At 42.8% G+C, this 17,581-nt stretch overlaps 1 protein-coding gene across 1 annotated transcript; it reads right to left on the bottom strand.

The window, feature by feature from the left end:
- Positions 1 to 4,459: 4,459 nt before the first annotated feature.
- On the bottom strand, positions 4,460 to 15,434 carry TM4SF1 (transmembrane 4 L six family member 1). Its single transcript, XM_004391362.3, has 5 exons — positions 15,256 to 15,434; positions 13,715 to 13,804; positions 13,480 to 13,625; positions 10,019 to 10,199; positions 4,460 to 4,543 (listed from the first exon to the last, which is right to left on the bottom strand). The coding sequence occupies exons 1-5, from the start codon at positions 15,430 to 15,432 to the stop codon at positions 4,460 to 4,462; spliced, it is 678 nt and encodes a 225-aa protein (XP_004391419.2). The 5' UTR covers positions 15,433 to 15,434.
- Positions 15,435 to 17,581: the final 2,147 nt, after the last annotated feature.

The following is a 17,581-nucleotide window of genomic DNA, read 5'->3' as shown; positions in this document are numbered from 1 at the left end:
TTTATTGTACTGGCTGCATTTTATTAAACCAATTTCTTACTGTTGGACATACTTAGTTTTTTGTCATTTTCCTGGTATTATAACTAATACTCCCATAATTACCCCTAGAAGCTGAACTATTGTGTATATTCTTGTTGAATCTCTTAAGACATATTTCTAGAAGTAAAACCAATGGGATAAAAAAGATGTGCAGACTTACAGATTGTCGATAGACATGGACAAATTGCTTTTCTGAAAAACTGCACCAAATCCCATCCCTGCCCCACCGTGGATAAGGGTCAGGGAAAACCTAATCAAAGAGATCTAACACATGTAGAAGAAACTCCAATTGTAGTGAAGGTAACATTCCATCAGTTTCCTTAAATTTCAATTCAAGAGATTTCTTTCATGCAGGTGGTTTTTTGAAAGTTGGTAACTATGGTAAGTTGACACGCAGAGGAAAATCTCTAACCCTGAGGCTGTGTGTGCTAGTCAAGTGATTCTGACTCCAAAGTTATTTTTATTGTTTTTATGTTGCCAGCTAATAATGAACTGTTTTGGTTCATAATCCCACCGGGAGTTTCCAGCCAAATTGAGAGGTTTCTAGAATGTTATAGACCCAGAGAGTACACGATAAACAAATTAAAAAAGATGGAAGGTACTCTTTCCTCTGGGCAATAGTAATGTTTACTGTTGAGGAATTTACAAACTAGGGGATATTTTGAGTCACTCAAATTTGGACTCTGGAATGGAGATAACCGAGGGTCACAGGGGCTGACCAAAGCTCCCGTTAGCTGGCTGAATTTCAGTGTTGGTCAGTGAGAAGACTCCAGCACCTCTGCAGGGGCCACAGAGGAGGCAAGGAGGTGGGGAGAGGGGCTAACAAAGCATGAGTCTTCATGTTAGACTGGCCTGTATTCAAATCACTGTTATCTCATTTGCTAAAGATGTGGCCTTGGGCAGATTATTAACCTCTTGAGCTTTGATTCTATAAAATGGAGAAAAGCACCACTGCCTGGGATCATTAAGAGAATTCAGTGACATAATATGTTTACAAGCTAATTACAGTAACTGGCGCATGCTAAGAACTCAATTAAAAAAAAAAACAAAATAAAAACCCATTGTGTTGAGTCGATTCCGACTCATAGCAACCCTATAAGCCAGAGTAGAACTGTCCCATAGGGTTTCTAAGGAGTGGAGGGTGGATTAGAACTGCCGACCTCCAGGAGAGATGGTTGCTATTCTTACTGTCCACCACCCATCTGTTGGTTTGTCATACCTTGGTGGCTTGTGTGTTGCTATGATGCTGGAAGATTTGCCACAGGTATTTTAAATACCAACAGGGGTACCCACAGCAGACAGTTTTCAGCAGAGCTTCCAGACTAAGACAGACTAGGAAGAAAGGCCTGGTGATCTACTTCTGAAAATTAAAAAAAACTTTATTGATCACAACAAAACATTGTCCAAGTTGATAGCTGTCTTAGTTGTCTAGTGCTGCTGTAATAGAAACACCGCGAGTGAATGGCTTTAACAATGAAAAATGTATTCTCTCCGTCTAGGAGGCTAGAAGTCCAAATTCAGAGTAATATTTCCTTTAAATACAATTGTACACAACAAAACACAGTGGTATCAACAATAACTGTGACCTTGATCAATAATTTAAAAAAACAGCATATATTTTCTTTTTTCATATTTTTTTAAATTTAATTTTTGGTGAAAATAGACACAGCAAAACCTGCTCCCATTCCACAGTTTCTAGACATAATGATCAGTGACACGGGTTGCATTCTTCACGGTCCGCATTCTTTTATTTCATTTTCTTTTTTTAATTGTGTTTTGGATGAAGGTTTACAGAGCAAATTAGTTTATCATTAAACAATACACATATTGTTTTGTGACATTGGTTGCCAACCCTGTGACATGTCAACACTCTCTCCCTCTGGACCTTTGGTTCCCTGTTGCCAGCTTTCCTGTCCCCTCTTGCCTTCTCATCCCTGTCCCTGAGCTGCTGTGCCCATTTAGTCTTGTTTTGTTTTATGGGCCTGTCTAGTCTTCGGATGAAGGGTGAACCTCAGGAGTGACTTCAGTACTGAGTTAAAAGGGTGCCCAGGGGTCATATTCTAGGGGTTTTTCCAGTCTCTGTCAGACCAGTTAGTCTGGTTTTTTTTAGAGTTAGAATTTTGTTCTACATTTTCCTCCAGCTCTGTCTGGGACCCTCTGTTGTGTTCCCTGTCAGAGCAAGTCAGTGGTGGTAGCCGGGCACCATCTAGTTGTGCTGGACTCAGTCTGGTGGAGGCTGTGGTAGTTGTAGTCCATTAGTCCTTTGGACTAATCTTCCCTTGTGTTTTTGGTTTTCTTCATTCTCCCTTGCTCCAGATGGGGTGGGACCACTGGAGTATCTTTGATAGTAGCTCACAAGCTTTTAAGACCCCAGATGTTACTCACAAAGTAGGATGTAGAACTTTTTCTTTATAAACTATGTTATGCCAGTTGAGCTGGATGTCCCCGAGACCATGGTCCCCAGCCCTCAGCCCAGTAATTCGGTCCCTCAGGGAGTTTGGATGTGTTTATGAAGTTTCCATGGCCTTGCTTTGGTCAAGTTGTGTTGACTTCCCCAGAATTGTGTACTGTCTTACCCTTCACCAAAGTTACCGCTTACAAAAACAGTGTATATTTTCAGGTCATATTAAAGTTCTTGCATGTATCTTAAAATATTTCAATTGAAATAGTATTTCAAAAGCACACTGGTTCTTAGACCCACTGCTAGATCTCACAGGGTCGCTGTCTTCCTCTCTACGCATGTCAGTGTGATGGGACTGTCAAGACAAATATGCTATAATTTAAAAATATATTTTGACAAAGTATTTCCATATATTGGTTAATATTGTAAACCTATGTACTTTATTTTATGCATTTGTAAGCATTATTCTGAGAAGGTGCCATCATAGGCTTCAGTGGTCTGCCAATGCAACCATTGAACTAAAAAGGTTAGAACTCTTTAGTCAGGAAACCATGCTAAGCACCTTGCACATGGTAGCAGCCCAGTTGTTGCCTGTGGAATTGACTCCAACTCATGGCGACCTCAGGGGCATCAGAGTAAAACTGTGCTCCACAGGGTTTTCAATGGCTGATTTTTTGGAAGTAGATCACCAGGCTTTTCTTCCTAGGCGCTCCTTGGTAGACTTGAACCACCTGTCAGTTAGCAGTTGAGCAGGGTAATCGTTTGCAAGGGCCTCTTTATTAATTTGCTTGCGTCTTGCCTGGGCCAATGAATACCAAAAGCAGACACTTTTTGTAGATAATTCCCAACAGCTCAGGGAATCCTGTCACTTGAAACAGCCTATTTGTACCACAGATGTAACTTTCTCGAGAGAAAGTGTATTACCTTCCCCAGGAGCCCGGTGTCTGGAGTTCTTGGGGGTAAGGAAAGATATCCACCAGGGTGACAAATCCAAGGGCTGGGACCACAGTGACAATTCATGGGCAGCAGAAGGAAGGAGAAGACGGGGGAGAGGATGAGGGAGGGCAAGTTATGGGATAAAGAAATCAGAAGACATGGGTGGAATCTTAATCCTAATTCTAGCAATAGGGGCAGGACAACCTGAAGAATAAAAAAAAATAAAATAGAAAAAGGAGGAATTTTAAAGACAATGTAACTAAAGAAAAAATTACAGTGAATGCTTTAATTATTTTATTTTATTTTGTATTTAAACAAACAAGATGTTCAGGATATTTCTTCCATGATTTGTCCCCCGCCTCCCATCGCTACCCCTTTCCCCACCCATATTTCCCATGATGCTAATCAACTGTTTTATTCCGTTTCCCATCTTCCTTCTCACTGTGCAATTATCCAAGCCTTTCTCTTTTTATATATGTGATCCTCAGCACTCGTCTTTAAAGAACAAAAAGCTTTCCATGTGTTAGGAAAAAATTTAGGATCTGGTGGTACTTACAACACCTAGCAGCACTGCGTGTTCTGACTCGTTCATTTGGCCTGGAGCTTTTTCAGTGACCAGTCCCTCCACTCTGCAAGAATTTTCTCTCACAGAACACACAGTAGTTCAAAAGGCCTCTTCATAACAGATTTGCAGACATACAAACGGGATGCACCATATAAACAGTGAAAGAACATCTTTTCCAAAAAAAAAATTCTTGGTCTTAAAAAAAAGCAACTAGAAAGCTTTCATTTCAAAAACACACGCACATATATACACTGGTAATCGGAATGTGATCTTTATCCTTGGAAATTTTCTCAAAAACATGACTTCAGGCCAGAGCTTATCTCAGAGTTGCTAAGAACCCTCACTCAGACTGGTATCGACTACCTCCAGAGTATAGTTAGCCTTTTTCACTCCTTAAAAAAAATAAATGTTTGTTTGCTAAGTTCAAACGCTGACGTAGCGTGAAGGTGCCAGTCTTCATACGCGTTTACAAAAGTAGAATATGCAGAGTATGATACACTAATACACAGTTTTACAAATCAATACAAGTAAAATACATAAATTACAAAGAAATAAAGAAGGTTGTGGCTCTGTCTTGAGGTGGTTCTTTTAGCAGTCATATTGCTGTAAAAAGAATGGAAATAAATACTCATTAAGTTACCATCAGGATAAACAACAAAGAGGACATTTCAGGCCTTTAAATTCCTGCGTTAAGCAAACACAAAGCGCCTTCAGCAGAATTTTGATCAATAAAACGTGGGGCTTAGGCAAGGCTTACGAAATGTTTCCTAAACAAACCAGACCTGCTGTCCTGCCGGAATAAAAGCTACAGAAAAGGGCCCATGGAAACTGCCGCTACCCATGCTGGGCAGGCTTTGAAGTGTGTTTGCGATGGGTTTGTAATCCTAGGCATTTAAAAGATAATGCTATGGGAGTTTTGCGAGAGTGGGTTCAGGTGGGTAACTTTTCAAATTTAATGCTACCAAGTTATGAACTCGGCTCTTCTACACTAAAGTCTCTGCCCTTTGAAGGTGTCTTTTGTCTTATAAACAAAGGTAACTGATCTGCACCGCAGTGTCTGGGAAGAAGCCAACCCTACAGTCTCAGATGGAAACCAGAGGGACCATTTGCTCCCCACTCAGAGGCGAGCGTCACTCCCTGCCAAATCACTTCAGCAATTTTGGTCATTGACATTTTATGTCTGTCCCCAAAATGCACTAGTGCTGAAGTCCAGTGTGGCCTCACCTAGTTAAAATTCTGCCTTGTATGAAATTCAAAGCTAGATAAATAGGTTACATTAGAGTAATTATGAAAGGATTCTTCTCTGCTCCTCCCCGAAACCCCAAAAAAACAAACCAGATGCCATGGAGTCAGTTCTGACTATGTGTGTCAGAGTAGAGCTGGGCTCCACTGGGCTTTCAATGGCTGATTTTTTTAGAACCAGATTACCAGACCTTTCTTCCTACACTCCTGTGGATGGACTCCAACCTCTAATCTTTTGGTTAGCAGCCGAGCAAGTTAACCATTTGCACCATCCAGGGACCCCCTTCCAAACACAGTCCCTGGAAAAACTCCATAGTGAAGGTTTCCCACTGTGTTGTTTTCCTGGAAATTTGGCAGAGTTCCAAAGAAATTATTAATCTTGCTGTACTTGCCTCATAAGGAAAACTGAATTTTTCTTTTCCCTTCCCCTCCAAAATCATAGAAAGCTTCCATTTATTTACAGTAAAATTTTTCATGGTGGCAAAAGGCGTTTAGTTTTCATTCCGTTTCGTCTTCTTTTAAAAGAAACAGACGAGACCTTAAGCCAAGGGAATAAATGCTCGGAAAAATGTGAATTAAATAAGCTTCTGTCTACCTAATCTTATTGCACAGAATCAGACAGAGAACCACCAAAAATTTAGACCAAAGCTGGACTTCCATCAATTCGATAATATCTGTTTTTTAGGAGGATATAGAAATGAGAACATTCCCTTCCACTAACAAATGCATTCCTTGCTCCTCAATCCTAACCCCAGGAAACAAGTGCTTCCTGGTTTTCTTTCACAGTGAAAGGCTTTTCATGAGCTGTTATTCAAAGGCTACTAGTGATTCTCCTTGCTTAGCTGTTTAAGCATTTCTGTGGTTCCTTATTAGGAAGGAACTGTAGAAAGTCCAATGAAACCAAGTGTCACATACAGTTTAAGAGCAGGGTTGGCATCAAATGGCCCAGGGGTTGAAGCCTTCCCAACTAGGTGATCTTAGATGTATTGCTTAATCTCTTTGAGCCATAATAAAATCTGGAAAACAGGTTCAATGAGAATAATATTTGCTTTTTAGAGTTGTGGTGAAACTTAAAGGGCTAACTCGCTGAAAGGTTTTAGAGCGTTGCCTGGTGTAATGAATGTTGGCTATTATTTGTATATTCTACAGGTATGCACCACATAACAGCCATTCGGGCAACGTCCGACCGCATATACGTCCGTGGTCCCATAAAGTTATAACTGAGTTCAGAAATTCCAATTGGAGAATGGGATGTAGTGGAGGTACTTTGCTAAGTACTGTAGATCCTATCTGTCTCTCACTAGCTCTCTGGTCCCACATCAGCCTGGCCCTGTGGCAGCAGGGGGAGGAGGACCCTGCACCCTTCCACAGCTGCCTGTCCTACTGTGCTCGCCTCAGGCAGGGACCATGCAGGAGCCACTGGAGCTGCTGAGAGGGATGCCCCTCGAGGGCATGGGGCTGCCAAGTGGTCTGGGCTGTGGCAATGGTGGGAGGAGGAGCAGGAAGGGCAGCCAGGGGAGGAGGCAGAGGCAGAGGAGGAGGCGGAGGAGGTGCAGGTGGGGCTGAAAGAGTTTAAAGCCCATTGCAGGGCACGGGGAGGGCAGGCAGGGAGGAAGGAAGGGAAGGGAGCCAGTGGTGTGCCTGGAGGCAGCCGGCTGGACAGTGAGTTCGCACCATGGCGGGGGGCTGGACATGGCTACCAGAGACTGGTGGCAACCATGCAGGACTGGCAACAGTGGAGCCAAAGTTTTCCGAAGGCCCTTGGTGCAGTGGCGGTAGTGTGGGTTCCAGGCCTGCCCGGTGACCAATTTACATGTCTCTCTCCTGTATAGAATATGGTGTTCACACAACGTGCAAATCACATAACGTCCTATTTCACAGAATGTATCATGGACGTTAAGAGAGGCATACCTGTAGTTAGAAGCATGACAGCAAGCAAAGAAAGGATACTTTTGTGTCTCCACAGCCAGAGCAGGCATAATGAAATGGGTAGTGGATTAGATCCTAAAGAGGGCACTGTGTCTATGAGTGACAAGTTCCTGTGACAGAGAGGCAACCATGAAGAACTAAGATAACTCAGTGCCTGTGAGACTCAAGGAAACTTATTATTGAGAGTAAAATGGAATGTTATAGATGCTTTTCCAAGAAGATTATGTAAGAATAAATGCTAGTAGGTTAACTAGTGTTATGGATTGAATTGTGTCCCCCAAAAATTTGTGTTGTAAATCTTAACCTCTATGCCTGGTGGAGAATGGGTTTTCTTTGTTACGTTAATGAGGCAGGATTAGAGTAGGGTGTATCTTGAATCAATCTCTTTTGAGTTATAAAAGCAGAGATAGGGGAAGACAGATGCCACACCATATAAAGATCACCCAGGAACAGAATCTCAAAGAGACAAGGACTTTCCTCCAGAGCTGACAGAGAGACAAAACCTTCCCCTAGAGCCAGCACCCCGAATTTGGACTTATAGCCTCCTAAACTGTGAGAAAACAAATGAGTTTGTTAAAACCATCCACTTGCGGTATTTCTGTTATAGCAGCACTACATAACTAAGACAGAACTTGGTACTGGGTGTGGGGTTGATGCTCTAACAGTTATCTAAAATGTGGAAGTGATTTTGGAATTGGGTAATCGGTAGAGGCTGGAAGAGTTTTAAGATGCCTAATAGTAAAAACCTAGATGGCCTTGAAGAGACCATTGGTAGAATTACGGATGTCAAAGGCAATTCTGGTGGGAGCTTAGAAGGAAGTGAGGAGAGCCATACAGAGATTCTCTATTGTCTTAGACAACACGTATGGTGCCAGCAATAGAATGTTGATAGAAATGTGGATGTTAAATGTTCTTCTGGTGAGGCTTTAAAAGAAAATGAGGAACATGTGATTGGCAATGGAAGAAGGGCGATGCTTTTTATTCAGTGGCAAAGAACTCATCTGAGTTCTGTTTATACATTTGGTGGAAGACAGAACCTGTAAGTGATGAACTTGGATATTTAGCTGAGATTTCTAAGCAAGGTATTAAAGGGGCTGCATGGTTTCTCCTTGCCACTTACGGTAAAATGTGAGAGAAAAGAGATGGACTTAAAAATGAACTGTGCAAAATGAAAACAAAACTTAAAGATCTGGAAAATTCTATTGTACAAATTAAGGACAAATGTCCTAGAATGTTCACCAAAGATGTGGCTACACAACCTTTTGTTAAAGAGATTAAGCCTGTGACTGATGGATCTAACCAACTACCACAGCAGAAAAACCATCAGCTTAGATGAAGGGGACAGAGAAAGAACGGAAGGAGAGAATGCTGTTTGCCTCTTGGAATTCTACAGGGAGGAAACAGGCCAAAGTAGCTATATCTGTTCTCCTTCAAGAAAAGAAAAGGACCATCCCTGTAGCAGCTCAGAGATCAGCAGAACTGTTGGAAGGAGCACAGGAAGCACAGCTGCCTTGGTCTCAAAGGGTGAGACCACCACATCTGAAGTGTCAAAGGGTACAGCCAAAGCCTCCCAGGTTTCAAAGAGTCAGATCTTCACCAACTCAGTTCCAGAGTATGCCGCTGTCATTCAGTTCGGCGAAGAGGATGGGGATGCTGCCCAAAGCTGAAAGAGCAGAGCTGCCATACCCAAGGCACAGAAGACAGGGGCCTGCTAGGGCAAAGGGGGTGGGACTCTCACTCAGATGGACTAGGAGAACGCCGCCCAAGGCCAAGGGAGCAGAGCTGCCATCCCAGTGCTGTGGGACTTTCACCCAGAATCCAGAGATTGTGGCCAACACCCAGAGTCTGGAGGGCAGGGCCATTGCCTAGATGGTCTCAGAGAACTGAGGATTATTTTCAAGCCTTGAGAGCTAATGTAAATTGTTCTGCTAGGTTTTGGACTTGCTTAGTGTCTGTTATCCATTCTTTCCCTCCAATTTCTCCCATCTGTAATGGAAGTGTCTACCTTGTGCCTATTTACCATTATACTTTGGAAACAGATAACTTGTAGTCTAGATTTCACAGGTTCACAGATGAAGAGAAGTTTTGTCCCAGGATGAAAGATGCCTAAAACCATTGCCCCATTTCCATCAAGTCAATTGCAACTCATAGCAACCCTATGGGACAGAGTAGAACTGACCCATAGGGTTTCCAAGTAGCGGCTGATGGATTCGAACTGCCGACCTTTTGGTTAGTAGCCAAGTTCTTAACCACTACACCACCAGGGCTCCAAAGTCTCACCCATATTTCATTTAGACAATTCCGAAGGTGAGATTTTGGACTTGGAGTTGATTTAAGACTTCGGATGATGTGATGGGGTGAATGTGTTTCGCATGGGGCAAGAACATGAATTTTGTGGGGCCAAAGAGTAGAATGTTATGGATTGAATTGTGCCCACCAAAAAAATTTGTGTTGTAAATCCTAATCTCTATGCCTGTGGTTATAATCCCATTTGGGAATGGGTTGTCCTTGTTATGTTAATGAGGCAGGATTAGCATAGGGTGTATCTTGAGCCAATCTCTTTCGAGATATAAAAGAAGTTAAACAAGCAAGCCAAGCAGAGATGGGGGAAGACACATGCCATACCACATGAAGATCGTCCAGGAGCAGAAGCTCAAAGAATCAAGGACCTTCCTCCAGAGCCGACAAAGAGACAAAACCTTCCCCTAGAGCCAGCACCCTGAATTTGGACTTTTAGCCTCTTAAACTGTGAGAAAATAAATTTGTTTTTTAAAACCAGCCATTTATGGTATTTCTGTTATAGCAGCACTAGATAACTAAGACAAGCAGTGTTCGGTTCTGCCTTTTTTTCTTCTCTCATGAAAGCAATGGTACATTATGGTAACTGGGTATACCAGAGTTCTTACCTGCTGGCGAGAGCCGCAATAGCCACATATGCCTCCAAGCACTCCATTTATTATTTGAATGAGACACAGGATGAACTCAATACCACCAAGAGCCAAGAGGATAGAAAACAGAGTTACGTTCCATTTCACAATGTGCTTGGGTTCAACGCACTGGGACCATGTGGAGCTATCGAGAAGGTACCTGTGGATAAAAGGAGAACTTCTGACACGTGACCACAGCCAGTGGGATGTCTCAGAAGCTACTTTTTGTGCAGTATTTATTTGTACAGAAAAACAGAAATGAATTATTTCAATAGCCTCTATCAGATTTTTCCAATGTGAATCTTTCTACAAGATGGGGAATTTTAACCCAGATCTTGTCACAGTGAGACACATAAAATTAAAATGTAACTTTTGACTCTTAGTCAAGGCTTCTGTGGTTAGAAATCCTCTTCTTATAATGGCATTCATATTCCCTAAGAGATACATATGAGTTACTGTTAAACAAAAAATGCAAAATTGTATTTATGCTACGTTTCAAGCAAAGTAAAATTCATGTATGTATGTAGATGTGAACTAAGAACAGATCTGGAAAAATGAAAATAATCGGTGTGTTAAGGTAGTGGAACTGTCGGTAATTTTTTTTTTTTACCCCTCTCCAACCAAAAGGTCGGCAGTTTGAATCCACCAGCCACTCCCTGGAAACTCTATGGGGCAGTTCTACTCTGTCCTATAGGGTCATTATGAGTCAGAATTGACTCAACGGCAACAGGTTGGTTTTGGCCCCAATTTTATTGTTGCTTAAATGTTTGTTATCTGTGTGACAGATAGAACTTTGTAACCAAAGTTCAGTGAGTATTTATTTAGAAAACATAACCCCATTGTATTAATTTTTATGACCTTGAAAATACGAATTCAGATCATTTTATTAAACCTCAATTAATTCCATTTGAAAATTATCCAAATTCTGGCAGGCTTAGAGATTTAATGTGCAAGAGCTTTTCCATTGAGACCTTTTTTTCTTTTAAGGAATGAATTAATCTGCAAAAGGAAACACAGAGACGAAGTCCAACTGTCTAATTTGATACCTCTTCTTCCTTTATTTTCACAATACTGTGCCCACGCATCCATAGTAGAGTGTTGTGTTCACTCATTCAGTAAAGGCTATTGAGTACTCACTGTGACTTGGACATTGACATTGAACTAGGGCTGGGGATAGAATGGTGAACAGTGCACAAGTTCTATTCCGGAAGAGCTTAGCATCTACCGGAAGAGACAAGTAATAGGCTATCTCAGTGGTACAGGTACTCTGGTAGGGTAAGCATAGTGTGAAAGGGGACCGCAGAAGAAGGGCACCTCACCTAAGCCAGGGAAAGTATCTGCTTATGTATCTCTTGATTCCTTAAGTTTAAACTCCATGAAGGTAGGAACCAGGTCTATTCATCATTGTTTATCCAGCAGCTAGAAAGCATCTGAGTATCTGGCACACAGTAGGTACTCAAAAGTGATTAAATGATAAACAACAATCTGAAATCACTTGGCTAAATCTTAGAAAAATCTTATATACCTATATAACTTAGAAGACTGTCTAGATAGCCAGATACTCTTCTGAAAAGTCTGAAAAATCCTCTCTCTGATGACTCTCCTAGAATTTCAGCCTTTGCTACATCATAGAATATTTGGATTCTTACCAAAATAGGGTTCAATCATGTGGGAAAATCAAGGGTTGACTTAATTCCACAAAGAGTACTGATATACTTCTTTCCTTATCGCTTCTTCCTACCACAGCAGAACAAAGGGGTTTGGAATTTGAGAACTAACTTTGGAACGGCTCATTGAGCCAATCAGAAATTCGATTTGTGGATTGAAAAAAAAAATCTGTCTTTTGGCTCTGTCTTTCTGCATGTTGGTGAAACAAAAGAACTGTATTTTCAGGTTACAATGTCAAAAAAAAAAGTCTTTGACTGCATTTGGCTATTGAGTAGCTTATCAGTGGCTTATGACTGTTTTGTCATTCCTTATAATGAAATCCCTGGACAGGTTAAAATGAGGAATGACACAGAAGGCGAAGTTTTCTTGCAGAAGCTGGAATGGCTCACGGGAGGGGCATACAATCAAACAATGATAAAAGAAACCTCTCCCCGGATTCCAGATGCATTAATCAGACTTTTTTTAGATGTGGGTTTGCACGGTAATTTTGTATGCTTTTGCAAACATGAATAACCATTTTCTACTAGTACATTTAGTATGTTCTAAACAAGGATGAATCCGGATGGGTAACAATTTTGAACACCAAACTTTCAGACTCCTCTAAGTGCCTATTTTCCCTTCAGGGACTACCGTCGGCTTGTATTTGTTGTAAGTTAGTAGATCCTATTCACAGCTTGAACCATGTGTCAGCCTCTGTAGTGAGCATTTTACATACATTTTCTCATTAATCCTCATGGCACCTGCCATTCGTCTTATTTGACAAATGAAGTAACTGAGATGCAGAGAGGTCAGTTCATTTTCTCCTGGTTATCCAGAGAGTAAGGGCAGAACTGGGACTTGAACCCAGGTCTCTCTACTTTCAAAGTTCATGATCTTAAGACCCCACTCCATGCTCTACAATTCATGGGTGACCAAACCTCTTGAGAACATAAGGGCTATTTACATTCATATGATCGATCTTCATCTATGAATCTCAAAACTAAAACTTTCGACATCTGATTTAAAAAAGCCAAATAAGGAAAAGGTAAACCCCAAATCAATTCCTGTCCAATGAAGGATGTTATTCATGTATCACCGCATACACCAGTTTCTATCAGCCTTCCTAGTTCTGTTCTTTTCTCAGTAACTGATGAGAAATAAAAACAGTGGAATCTCTTTAAGATTACCCTGATTTCGGAGTCATGAATAAATAAGACCTCTCTTACATAGCCTGATCATTTCAAATCAGGGCTGTGTTGTGCATAGTATGTTGAATGTGAGTGTGTGTAGGAGTCTGATTTTCCCTGGAGGTTTAGTTAACTTCATATAGTTACCATCCGTATTATGTCAGCCTTTCCAAGTATTTTCTTATGAAATAGTAAAATATCTGAGTTTTAATGAGCCAATTGTTCAGGCACAGTGTAGGGGTTATGAGCCCACACTCAACAGCCCGATTGCCTGCGTTCAAATCCTGACTGCCGCTTCTAGCAACGTGACCTTGGATAAATTACTTCCTCTCTCTGTGCCTCCATTTCCTCATCTGTAAGACAGGAATCATAGTGGAAGTCACCTGGTAGGTTACTATGTGGGTTGATCAGTGACTCCATTAAACTACTTAGAGCTGCCCTTGGCCTGAGCTGCTCCAGGCTGGGGTCCATCTACAGTTACTCACTACCTACACCGTGCCTGGCATGAGTCAGTCCTGGTAAACACTGGTTGAGCCATGGCTGGATGCCTTTTTTTGGTCCCATGGGGTTACCGCTGTACACATGTGGTAGGGAATAATTACGTACTCTCCCTCTGTGCTGGCAAAGGTGTAGTTCCACTCGCCAAAGAGATTTTTGCACACTGGTCCTTCCGCTAAGCCCAGGGCTGCCACAATGACGCAGTAGCCAGATCCTGCAATTCCGATGAGGGCAGCCAGTACAGAGGAAAGCATCTAGGGAAGGCAGAAACACAGGCAATGATCCCACACCGTCACGGCCGCGTCAGGGGAGCCACGTTCACCGTCGGGGCCAGGGGACCTACCACGCATCTCTTGCCGCAATTGTGGTGGCCGCAGCAACCACAGCAGTCTTCCTCCTCCAGGCTGATGAAGACAGATGCTGGCAGGAACATCTGGCCAGGAAACAAGCAGATTGAAGTCATCCCCCAAGTCCATACGGGCCAGGTTAAGCGTCTTTTGATAAATGTATTTCTTTCTACAGTGTTGACGAGCACTGGGTTACATTAACGAAGTATCTCAAAGGATGTAAAACCCTGAGAGGAAAAAAAACTCTCAAGGCAATATCCGCTTGTTTTCAAAGCATTCTTTAGGGTGAGGGTGGCGAATGGGAGGGGTCAAATAATAATCTGAATTTGTTTACTCTGTAAGAGTCCATAACATATTCCCAGTTGCAAATTCTGTTCTGGAAATATTAAACCCTGTCTCTTCAAACCTGATTTTTTGGTAAAACATAGAAGATACCAACACATCCCTATTACAATAACTGAAACTTTTTTTGTAAACAGGCGAGAGATGAACGCTTTGCACAATAAATGCGAACGGCTTCTTTTAAGATACAGTTGCCCGGTATTAGCTTCACAATACAGCCCTTTAAAGTAACGTAAGTATGAAATACTTTGAGATTGAGCTCAAAAGACACTGAAACAAGTGTGACGTTATTTCAGGACAGATGATTAGATTAATGTGATGACAATGCTTCAATTCAAAGCAGGTTTGCCACGTCATAAGTTGTGTATTAGGCTTAAATGTTGTAAAATTCTTTACTAGACTAAGGAAAAAAAAAATCCTGCATGGTATTGGCAATTCCATAAAAATTCCCTTTAAAATGTCTCAATCCAGGCATTTTAAAATAGCCAACTCCAGTCCAGCCACATTCTTTCCATGCTGTGGTTGAAGCTAATACTTTTAGCTCACAGGTTGGCTGACAAAATGCTCTCAATTCAATTAAAAACCAACCTTGGAAAACACAGCACATTCCACCATTAGCTTCAGACACTGGTCTGCTGCTAACCGTAGGGTTTTTCCTAGACACCACAGCCCAGGATTATATAAAGGGAAAAATCGCACCGTTCTTTCTAAATAGCAGTGCACTCGCTGTTTGTTTGTTTTTTCTATCACAAATGCCTAAGAATAAACAGCAGACAATTTGGACTGAAAATTCTGTTGAGCTAGACAGAGAACCAGCCGACTTCTCCCTGCTCCCCAGAGCAAAACAAAACAAAAAACCCAAAAAAAGCATACCCAGTCCAGTACTAGAAACTCTATAATCTCTCAAATCTGATTTAAAAGCTAATATCTGTTTCCTAGCTGTAAACTAAGAGAGTGTAGCAAAAAAGTAGCTGACTTTTAGTTGAAAGAAGACTTTGTAAAACAACATGCAGTACAATTCATACAATATATCTGTCTCAACTTTTGTATAATCTGCTTTCAAAAGAAGGACGAAACCAAAATCACTGGATTTGGAACTCTGAATTACAGAAGACTTTCCATGCAAACGCATAGTGAAAACATCTAGCTAAGAGGAGAGAACTTTTTAAAGTTATAGTAATTCTTAGTGACTTACCAGCAACCCTCCTCCTCCGATCCCGGAAAAGAACCACACGAAGCGGCTGAGGTGGTCTTCAGAAGCATACTTTGTTTCCCCGTTAGGAAAGTAAAGCAAAATATTCGCTACAATGCAGAGGACAGCGAGCGCCAGCAGAAACTGTCCGATGCAGCGTGCGCATCTGCTGTAGCACATGATGGTAGAGGAGACGGGAGGGTTTTTCCCCTTCGCTCCGTCTTCAGCACAGGGATGTCCCAAGTCAGATGAGAGTGCACCCGTCTGAGAGCAAAGCAAAAGCAATTATCAGCCTATTCCTGCAACTTCTTAAATACTCTGAGTTCTTAGTCAGTGGGTGGATGAGGTACTTTGCTTTCATTGGTCCCTGTTGCAGGCTCTGGTTGGGGGTGGGAGGCAGTGAGGGAAATGTCCCGCCCTTCAAATGAAATCCTTGGGACAAGCGAAACCGGAGACAGGACGTGAGAAACAGCCTCAGTCACGGGCAACAGAGAAAATGACTAATCCTAACAAGGAATTCACCGTGTAGCTCCTTCACAGGATAAAGAAATAACAGGGAAGTCTCCTACTACTTTCCAGTAGCAGCCAAGGGTCCACTGACTGGGTGGCCTCTCTGGTTGAGGCTGCTTTTCCGTGGTCCTGCTCCCTATCTGGACAACTTCCCGTCTGAGGGCTCTGTGTTCATCTCCACCTGCGCGCTGATTTAATTCACCACCTGGGGCAAGTCTCCTAAGCTTTCTGCGCGTCTTTCCTTTTCTGTTAAAGGCAAGGTATCCAGGCCGTCACCCACGGATTTGAGAGGGTGTTGGAAAAATGACAGAGCCAGCTTCTTTCCTCTGCCTCCAGTGAGCTCTGCAGGATGGATCCTATTGTCCACTCTCTCTGGAATGATGAGGCAGACAGCCCACCTGTCTCCAAAACAAACCTGGATCCAAAACAAACATGCCATTAGTCAACACAAACAGCTCAGGCGCTTTTTTATTCCTGAGTATTGCTGTCAGGCAAAGCAATGCCAGGAAGGGCCACGAGAGGCCCAAAGCTCGGGGGGAGGATGAAAAAAGAGAAAAAGAGAAGAGAAAGAAAAGAAGAGAAAGGGACTTGGAAAGCAGAGAGGGAAACAAGGAGGAGAGAACCAGTGATGATTGGGGAGTTGTGATCCATGGAGGAGAATAACCTAAATTTGTTTATCCTGTAAGAGTCCACAGGGGTTGCACAGCTGTTCTACCCAACCAGACCCAAAGAAGAGCTGCCACAGGGTCGCCAAGTAAAGGCAGAAAAGGGTAGGTGTTAGACAAGCTTTCTCATGTGGGTACCTTGCAGAAGGAGGAGTTGGACACAGAAGAAGATTGGCCTTCAAATAGCAGGTTGTACCAGTATGACAGGGTGGCCAGGTGGGACCAGGACTCAAGGGGCCATGTCACCAGGACAGGATAGAAAGTACAGAAGGGAGGCAAAAAGCCAAGATGGAGGAGTCGTTAGTTCTGAAGAGGGAGATGAGCAAGGCTGGTGAAGCTAAAGGCTGAGACCAGAGTCTGAAGGAATTGGGCCAAAACTAGATGACCCCAAGGCTTCTCCCCATGTGATCCCTCTTGGCCAGAAGCAGACACTTGGAAATCCTCAAAGTCACAAGTGGTACCCAATGGCTGTCACTCCACTGGCCATGACACTCCGCCAAGATGGGTAAGCACACACAGATCCTCCATCCCAGGGTGCACTAGGGCCAAGACACGTACCAAATGTGAGCAGGTCAGCCAGGGTTAGTGACTGGCATCTGGCCTGGGCCGAAGGGCCTCAGAGGAAACATGGCTTAAGCATACTAGCGGGATGAGAGCCACCATCCAGACTGGCCTGAGGTAACAGATGGAAAACAGAGCGCAGGCGGGGGAGCCTGGAACAGCCCCACAACTCAGGTGTCGGGAGTCAGGTCCTCAGAAGAGTCCAACAGGACACGTGCCGTCTGCTTTGGATTTAAGTCTTCTTTGGAGACAGGATTCCACAGGTGATAGGACCTGGGGGGGGGGGGTGGCAATACAAGTAGGTAACTGGGTCCTTTGGGGAAGCATCTTAATTCTAACCCTCCACTCTACTGGCCTATACCACCTGGGGGCCAGAATACAGGAGAGTGCTCTACCTTGGTGAATAGCGTCTGGGGTCTTAAAAGCCTGTGAGCAGCCATCTAAGATAGTCCACTGGTCTCACCCCTTCAGGAGCAAGGGAGAATGAAGAAAACAAGATACAAGGGGAAGATTAGTCCAAAGGACTGATGGACCACAACTACCATGGCCTCCACCAGACTGAGTCCAGTACAACTAGATGGTGCCTGGCTACC

This window comes from Trichechus manatus, unplaced genomic scaffold, assembly GCF_000243295.1.
Source record: "Trichechus manatus latirostris isolate Lorelei unplaced genomic scaffold, TriManLat1.0 scaffold00062, whole genome shotgun sequence".
Taxonomy (NCBI): domain Eukaryota; kingdom Metazoa; phylum Chordata; class Mammalia; order Sirenia; family Trichechidae; genus Trichechus; species Trichechus manatus.
Note: the sequence above shows the minus strand (reverse complement) of the source record. Positions and strands in the feature narration are given on the sequence as shown.